Raw genomic sequence first — 9,674 nt, forward strand, 5'->3', positions numbered from 1 at the left:
GAGGGAGACCTCCCCCAATATATGTTCGTGAACCTCTTTGGGGACCTTGTAGACAGTGTTGTATCCCTTAACCTTGTGCTTTGCTTGACTCATAGTGAACTTGATTGCGATGACAGCGTCAGCATAGATTACTGCAGTGGGTGCATCTTTTAATCATGCATACGTGTTCTTGCATTGTGGTAACTTTGCATAGTAGTTTCCATACACGACACACTCACCAACGTTGAACATGTTGCCCCAACCGTCCCTCACGACTTCTTCCAATATTGTATTTCCTTGCTTGCACACCACAATGTAGTAGTCTTCAAAATCTTCATTTTGAGGAGATTTGAGCACTGCAAAATGATCTCCAACTTCCAATAATACTGCCAAGTCCTCACATTGGTTGTAGTATACAATATTGTTTGCATGTTCGTCTTCCTGGATATCCACACATTGTTCAATCTCAAGCTTCTGTAGCTTCCATGGCTCCACAATTGATAGATTGGTGCATTCATCGTAAGCTTCATCTAAACACATGGAACAAAAGCACGATAAACTACGGAATAACAATCGTGTTGTGTCCCTGCGACTAAACCCTAAAACACAATGGGTCTTGCGTGTCCCTTTCATAGTTTTACAACCATACGATTTACTCCTATCCACCTCATTAGCACCAACCACAATAAACAATCTATTCTTACAATCATCTGACATCTTCCATGTCAGCCACTCCACAACATCATGTGCATTTTGTAACTTTGCACCTTTATTATCCAACCTTTCACTTGTAACTGGGTGTTTTACATGACAGTTAGCCAACAAACAGAGTTAGTGCATTACTGGAGCTTACATCTCTTAACATGACTTAAACCAAAATTTCCACTAATGCACAAGAGAGGACAGTACTAAGTTATAAATGAAAAGAAATGAATGAGAGAGGACAATACTAAGTTATAAATTAAAAGAAATGAACAAGAGAGGACAATACTAAGTTATAAATTAAAAGAAATGAATGAGAGAGGATAGTACTAAGCTATTGATTAGTACTAATACATGAGAGAGGACAGTCCTAAGTTATAACTTGGTCTTAATGAACAAAGTTGGATAGTACTAAGTTAATAATTAGTAGTAATGAACAAAGTTGGACAATCATAAGTTATAAACTCGTGTTAATGAACAAAGTTGGACAATACTAAGTTATTATTTAGTACTAATGCAGTAGAGAGACCCATCCTAATTAGTACTAATGAACAAAGTTAGTAATAATGAACAAAGTTATAAATGAGTAGTAATGACCTAAAGAAGATAGTACTAATTTATTCGTTAGTACTAATGCACGACAGAGGACAGTGCTAAGTTACAAATTAGTACTCCTACATGTGGGATGACACCACAAAGTTATCAATTAGTACTTGTGAATGCGGGATTTGAGTACTAAGTTGTGAAACATAGTCAGTACTTGCATGTGGGATGATAGTACTAAGTTGTAAAATAAGGGTAATTTACAAGGCGTTGAACCGTAGTCAGTACTTGTGCATGTGGGATGATACTACTAAGTTGTAAAATAAGGATACTTTTCAAGGCTTTGAACGATACATACAACACTTACACCATAATTAGTACAAACATTTCAAGACAGTACTGGTGCATGTAGTAGGAGTATTACTAATTGTATTTTATACAAACATTTTTTATGACTGTTCATATAATATTCATACTAGTAGGAAACTCAAGCAATAGATTATGTACTATGAAGTATTACCAAAATAGACTTCGAGTTATAAATACCAATCATATGGATTATTTCCTTACCTTGCAATGAAGTAGAAGGACCGAGCCGCCTTAAATTGCGAGGCAACACCATCAGACTAGACCCAATGGCGATAAAAGTTAACACCCAAGAACAATGTTGAACAAATAGCGTATCATGCTTTTTATCATCTGAAATATAGAATATTGCTTTCTTATGTAACTCACCATCTTTTCTCCAGTAGCAAATATGTACAAGTATTGTACATTGGTCATTGTACCAATGCATTGACTGAACCTCATTTTGAACTTTAAAGGTATAATTCTCTACAAAGTCAATAACAGATACCATAACATCCGGCGGTAAGTTATTTATACATTCCTTGAACTGTGAATTTTGCCAATAACTCCTAAAGTTATGTGGAATGAACTCCCCGAGTTGCTTCTTAAACACTGAGACAAGGGTAGCAGCACATGTCTCCTTATATACTTCCTTGATACGCTTACTAACAAGACCCTTACCTATATTTTCTGTCACATACTCTAAATATTTCCATTTCACAATATGACAGTTATCCACGTCAACCTCCTGTCTACAAAATAACGGTTGTGGGCAAACCTTACATGTTCTAACAAGACATGTACGATTATGCCACTCAGATGATGGTTGTTTTTCACAAACAAAAGACCTCCATAACTCAGAAATTGTTGCATAAGTCATGTTTCGCGCATTACATCTATTACCACTCCCATTTGGTCTACATACCTCACAAGTGCAAACACACCAATCCCCGTGTATACCCTTAGAATTAGTACGCATACTGTTCACGCCAAGCCTTAACATGTCCATTTTAATGTGGTACACACAACAACATGTGTTCCTCTCCTTTAACTTTCTAACAAAAAATGGTTTCAAACCTTGGAACCTGCGAAATCCAAGATTGATGCTAGGATGTTGGTCTTTGAAGTTCATGAACAATTCAGCCTACATCACTCAATAAAGAGGCAACATTAATAGAAGCATTTAGTAAACAACAAAATATTTAAAACCAAATAGATAAAAAATTGAATTACCTCAGTCATCTCCAAGAAGTGTCTTGGGTGAATCTGGTACCTACCCCGACTTATATGTTGTCTACATACATCTTTTTTATTCGGTGAGACACGTGTGTTTTTTGCCCAAAAGAAACCCACTTCCTCAATAATCTCATGAGACAATGCATCACATTGTCGTCTACGACCTAACCCCAACCACTTAAATTGATTTGATTGTATATTTGTCCGATGCTTCCTCAAGTTCCTTCTTTGGATACCAAGTGCTAAGGCAACTTTAGTATCACTATATTTTTTTTTAGTTGTACCATTTACAACCATGTGAAGGGCTGCTCTCTTTGCACCAAGCTTATCTATGCTCTCTACCCCTTTCACTAAGTGTAGGGATGACTTCATACACTCTACGATTTCCTCTGAAACACATTGGTCCCTAAACTTAATATTCTCCATGTCTTCATTCAAAAGTTGATTGTGCAACACTCTAGAGATAATATCCCTACGATCCTCCTAGCTAAATCTCTCAATTACTTCTAGTAAATAATGGACTATGTGAAGAACCAACCGTCTCTTGCTCCTCTCAGACATAGATTTGCTAAGGGACACCTCGCTCTCCTCATCGACGACCATTGTCACTCTCATATATTCCAACACCTAATTTCTTGTTATTTCAGCACCTAATTAATTAGAATAAGTGCTTAATACATCATAAAATAAACATAGTTAATAACCCCATAGCATAAACATCAACTGGAAATTGGATAAACATTTGAGAGTTTGCCATAGTCATATATTCGTTTTCCAAAACAATTAACTTTTAAGAAATAATTGCATCAATTAACTTGTTGTTTGAAATACATAAGTTTTATGACTCACAAGATGATGAGATGCATGCATACTATTTACATCATGAAGTCTTCTTAACTAGAGTTTAAGACTAAGATAAGTATAACATAACTCATGTTATGCATGAGTTCATAACACAAACACTATTCATTTGCTTTTTCCATAAAAAATGCATGTTTATCAAGCCTTATTAACATATTGGTATTCATGTTAAACATTTCAACCCAAACCTTAACATGGATCAATTTAAGACTCCCCTGAAGATTTCCAGAACATGCAAAAACAATTTATGTTTAGCGTTTTCCATGATGAATAACTTATGTCAACTCAAACTGTATATTTTGTTGCTCCTAGCTGGTCATTTTACAAGCCCAGCCTAGATGTTGCTAATCCATTATATCATTAAAACATCCACAATGATCAGTAAAATGACCAGAAGCACTTGGTTGAAACCATTGGTTAGAACATTACAGACTCCAAATATGCAGGTTCTAACCACTTGGTTGGTGTAAATATTTCAGATTCATGTTATCATGTCATGTTTACATTATTTTAAGATTCCTATTCAACATTAATCTTCATACGTGCTAATTTAAGATTGCTAGAGTATACATTCAATTAACAGTACTGTATAGAAATAACCACTTTATAGAAATAGGCGCAGACATACCGAGTGAAAGAGAAGATGGAGAAGACATACCGATGGAAGGAGAAGATGGGGAAGACGAGTGACGCAGAGAATAGCAAATCAGGTTTCGCGTGCGTTGTGAAGACCTGAGTTGGAAGGCGGAAGACCAGAGAGCACTGTGAAGACCTGAGTTGGAAGGCGGAAGACCAGAGAGCGCTGTGAAGACCTGAGTTGGAAGGCGAAAGACCAAAGTGTGTTGTGAAGACCTGCATTGTCTCAGTTGGAAGGCGGAAGAGGAGAAGCGCCAAAAGGATTTAATGTGGCATCCTAAATTAAACGTGAGGGGGAAATAGCCCCCAAAACAGTCTTGAATTCATAGCAACTGTCCCCCCACCCATTCCCTGTCTTTAATGCAACGTACACCACTCCCTAAAAAGATTTTAATTATTTTTTATTTTTTTTAAATCACTCAGTACTAACAGTACTCGTGTTTTTTTTGGCCAACAACAATACATTTTTGGTACACCGTAGCGTGCTTCAACCCCTAGGACATTCTCGAATATAAAGTAATATAGAATATTCTTATGATATTAGATTATATATTCTAAAAACCATACACATAAACATGTTACTACAATGGTTAAGGATTTGACATGTGTATAACAAGGTTGTGTGTTCAAATCCTTTCGAGGCATCATGTGAGTGTTGTCATGACACTATCCCCTTTCTTCGACGACACATCTCACGGGTCGTAGGGCTTGTAGTAGGACCTGGTTTATGAGGATGAAATGTGGTGACCATGTTCGAGGCATTGGAAAGATTTGTTGCAGATTCCCAAGTTCGATCATTGGGGGTATAGCCTACCCAATCAACTAAGTAATACAACTTGTTGCGCACGATTTTAGAATCAAGAATGGCAGTAACCTCAAATTCGGGTCCTTCCAAGAACTCAATAGGTGGTGGGGGAGTTATATGACGACTCGGAATTGAACTTGTGGTGTAAGGTTCTGCAAGGGATACATGAAACAACAAATGAAGACACATGTAAGGGATGCCAAGACGAAATGCAACATCACTTATCTTACCAGTGATCATGTATGGGCCAAAACGTTGGTAATCCAATTTACCGCAAGGCCGACATGTCTTGATGTTGTGTTGGAGAAGCCATACACAATCCCCAACACAGAATTTTTTTGAGGAATCTAGGCGATGACGATCCACAAACCTCTTGTATGTAACTGGAGCATCATGAAATTGTGAAGAATGGTAGCATGAATTTCTTGGAGGCAACTAAGAAGATCCTCAGTAGCAGGGTTGGTAGGCGTTTCCAGATGCGCATTCATTGTCCACCAAGGATGACATCCCGTATTTGCAAAAAATGGGGAATATCCCGTAGATGAATGGACCGAGTTGTTGTAAGAGAATTCAGCCAAGTGCAGAAAATCAACCCAATCATCTTGTTGGTAGTTGATGAAACAACGAAGATATTGCTCCAATGTCTAGTTGGTACACTCCGTTTGGTCATTAGTCTCAGGATGATAGCCCGAAGAAAGCTTGGCCGAAATTTGGAGAATTTTGAGTGTGTGCTTCCAAAACTTTGAGATAAATTGTGGAGCCCGATCACTAATAATATCATCTAGAAGACCATGGTGTTTAAATACCTCCCACATAACTAGATCGACCGCCTCTTGATTAGTAATAAACTTCGTACATGGCAAGAAATGTGCCATTTTGGTAAGTCGATCAACCACTGTAAGAATTGCATCATAACCTTTTGAAACTGGGAGATCGGTAATGAAATCCAAGGATATAGACTTCCAAGGATTTTTTGGAATGGGAAGTGGTTGTAGTAAGCCATAGGATCGGTGTCGAGGACTCTTTGATCGAGAAAATGTATCATAGCTGCGAACATAGTCCTCAACAAAATGACGAAGGCGAGGTCACCAATATTGTGGAGAAATTAATTCTAGAGTTTTGCGTACTCCAAAAGGTCCAGCTATTGGTGAGTCATGGCAATGTTGTAAAACTTGTAGTTGCGGGGGACCATCAGGAACATACAATAGGTTTTGTCCAAATAGAAAACCACCATGCCAATAGAACTAACGATAATCATTATGAGGGTTTTTTGATTGCGAGGAAGATGCACGATCTGGGACAATATGATCCAAAACATCCTTGGCGAATTTATCAGTGGCCATATGATCTCGAATGGAATCAAGACGAGTGGAATCTTCAAGTGTTTTTATGGCATTAACTACCATTAATCGTAGGCGATTAGAACCCAAAAGGATTTGTTTTTTATGCTTAAATGCAGGTTCCCCTGGATAAAGTTCCATATAAGAGCATTGAGAAAGCGCATCTACTTTGCCTTGCTGCATCCCAGGGCGATATATGATTACAAAGTCGAAGTGGGTCAAAAATTGTGCCCACCGGGCTTGTCGCCGACTCAACACTCAAGCATTTTGAAAATATGTCAGGTTCTTATGATCATTGTAGACAATGATCTGCTGAGAATAGCCTTCTAGAAAATGTCGCCATTGTTGAAAAGAATCCACGATTGCAAGAAGTTCTTTGTCATGGATCTCGTAGTTGATCTCTATAGCTTCAAACTTTCGAGAATGAAAGGCAATGGGGTGTAGCTCTCCACCATCTCCAGTCTGCAATAGGACACTTCCTAATGCAAAATCAGATGCATCAGTTTCAAGGATGAAGCATTTTGCTGGGTCAACATGTGCTAAAATAGGTGTCATTGTAAACGCCTGTTTTAAACTTTCAAATGCCTCAGCTGCATCTAAACTCCATATGAATGGTTCATTTTTGTGTGTGAGTTGAGTGAGCGGAAGCACAACCTTAGAATAATTTTTAATAAATTTCTGATAAAAGTTTGCAAACCCGAGAAAACATTGCACATCGCACATTGAAACGGGCGTCTGCCACTCTAAAATTGCTTGAACCTTCATCGGGTCCATAGAAATACCATCTGATGATACAACGTACCCCAAAAATTCCACTTGATTCTGGCCAAAACTACACTTTTCTAATTTTGCGTAGAGACCATATTCTCGTAGTCGACGTAGTAACCAACAAACATGTTCATCATGGTTCTCTTGGGTCTTCGAGTAGATCAAAATGTCATCTAGGTAAAGTATAGCGAAGATTTTGAGAAAATCTCGAAAAATATCATTCGCCATATGCTGGAAAACTGCAGGTGCATTCGTAAGACCGAATGGCATCACAGTATACTCGAAATGTCCATAGCGAGTGCGAAAAGCAGTCTTCCATTCTTCTCCCGAACGAATCCGAACTAGATTATATGCACCACGAAGGTCCAATTTAGTGAAATATTTGGCTCCACTAAGATGTTCCAAAAGATTCATGATTAATGGTAGAGCATATTTATTCCGGATGGTCACTTTGTTTAACCCTCGATAATCTACGACCGACCGAAGAGACCCATTCTTTTTCTTAACGAAGAAGATAGGTGCACCAGCAGGGGATCCAGAATGTTGAATGAATCCATTTGCGAGATTCTCGTCGATATATTCCCGCAAAGTCTCTAGCTCTACAAGGGAGAGATTATAAATTGGGCCCCATGGAGGTTATTTCGCTGGTTGTAAATCAATAGGGTAGTCGTATGGCTGATGCTCTGGCAATGTATTGGCCTTCACCTTATCAAAGACGTCGGAGAACTCTTTGTATTTCTCTGGTAGTTTAATGTCCCCTTCATGTAAGGTGGATGATGGAGTTGCTACTATTGCAAATACAAACATATCCTCGGTCCCCCCTTCCTCACGTAATTGGCGTAAAGAGATGGTCAATAACTTATGGAATCTAGTATCAAATGTCGGAAAATTGAGGGATGTGAGCTTTGTTCTTTCTTCCTGGGTCTCCTCAATTGTCCTTTTCATCCAATCAATCTTCGGGTTATGGAGTTCAAACCAAGGGAGAACTAAAACTATTGGGTGTTCCGGACTGGAAATAATGTTGAAAGAGATTATGCTTGCCAAATCGCCAAGAACTATACGGATTGGCTCAGGCTCCTCGACTATATCACATGATGCCATGGGACGACCATCAATGACTCCTACGGCTACTAGGTTCGGGAGTTTATTCAAAAGGATGTTTTGTGGCAATGCAAATTCAAGATCCATTAAACAAGAGTTGGCTCCAGAATCTAGGAGGGTAGAGGCTAGGACTCGATGACATGTAGATGTGGTAAGCTCAACTTGTGCAGGAAAAACTCTACTCACTTGACTAGATGAAATGGAACCACGACTAGAAATCCCTTGTAATGGGTTTGGAAACTTGTGGAGGCGTTGCGACTACATATGCATACGTCTGTTCCAGTTGGCGACGTAACATTTGTTGGCACTCAAAACTTCACTCAAATAGGTGATTATCACATCGCACGGCTCGACTAATGGCCTCTGTTAGAGACTTTGGATCTTCATTGAAAGTAAGAAGAATATCTTTGACATCATTACGCAAACCTTGACGGAATTGATCCATTAAGGCCGCCTCATCCCAAGGGATATCACATGCCAAAACACGGAAATTAGTTGCGTAAACCGACGTGGAATGATCTCCTTGTCGGAGCCTTCAAATCTTGTTTATCATCGTCCTAGTGTTGTTGGTGTCTCCGAAACTAGCTTGAAACTCTTTAACAAATGCTTCAAAATTCTCCAGCAATGGTGATTTCTTCTCGAGAAGTGGTGCAAACCATACTAATGTTGTACCACATAGCAAGGCTCCCACTAATCCCACACGAGCAACATCGGTTGGGTACTGATTGGAATGTAACCGAATAACCAAATGGACTTGATTCAAGAAGCCTTGAAATAAAGACCTCGTACCATCAAACTTGGCAGGGAGGCTAATCTTTGGTTCTCGAGGGGAGTTTTGAGCCCCCGACGCTTGTTCTCATAATGATAATATAGTAGCCTCGAGTTGATGAACCCACTGTGATAACTTTTCATATTATTGAGCTTCTTCGGTACTCACTTGTCGCCCAATCGTCTTTGATTTTCATGCTCTAATGCCACAAATTTATTCGTGAGCATGTCCAGCTCAGAAAGAACACGCATGTATTCTTGTTTGCTCACGGCCTCCATAACTTACGAGGAGAGAGGAGAAGAAAGAAGAGAACTTGTTGTCAAAACCAAGAGAAAAGATAGAATGGTGGAAGAAAGATTGAAAGGGATCACAAGAAGAGAGGAATGAAGTGATACGAGAAGAATGAATGTATTAATAAAATAGAATGAAAATGGATACAAGATAGGCGATGAAAACTTAATACTGGTGACGAGTGGAAGTCGTTGTTCACAATGTAGGGCCTGGTTTGTTTGGATAACGGTGATGGAAGTCTTCGACAAGAGCTTGAGCATTAGAAACATTATTGATGGGTTCCCAAGTGTGATCA

At 38.9% G+C, this 9,674-nt stretch overlaps 1 protein-coding gene across 1 annotated transcript; it reads right to left on the reverse strand.

Moving 5' to 3' along the window:
* Positions 1-2,030: 2,030 nt before the first annotated feature.
* LOC147854536 (uncharacterized) lies at positions 2,031-3,499 on the reverse strand. Its single transcript, XM_087331562.1, has 3 exons — positions 2,806-3,499; positions 2,133-2,716; positions 2,031-2,040 (listed from the first exon to the last, which is right to left on the reverse strand). Exons 1-3 carry the CDS (start codon positions 3,232-3,234, stop codon positions 2,031-2,033), a joined length of 1,023 nt encoding a protein of 340 aa, XP_087187688.1. The 5' UTR covers positions 3,235-3,499.
* Positions 3,500-9,674: the final 6,175 nt, after the last annotated feature.

Source organism: Azolla caroliniana, unplaced genomic scaffold (genome assembly GCF_043228905.1).
Source record: "Azolla caroliniana isolate FFs.n. ecotype wild unplaced genomic scaffold, voAzoCaro1.0.p SCAF_15, whole genome shotgun sequence".
NCBI lineage: Eukaryota > Viridiplantae > Streptophyta > Polypodiopsida > Salviniales > Salviniaceae > Azolla > Azolla caroliniana.

Coding starts and splice junctions, on each gene's coding strand:
- LOC147854536 (XM_087331562.1), bottom strand. CDS start 3,234: ATGGAGAATATTAAGTTTAGGGACCAATGTGTTTCAGAGGAAATCGTA. Junction 2,717..2,805: donor ACTTCTTGGAGATGACTGAG/GTAATTCAATTT, acceptor TGAGTGATGTAG/GCTGAATTGTTCATGAACTT.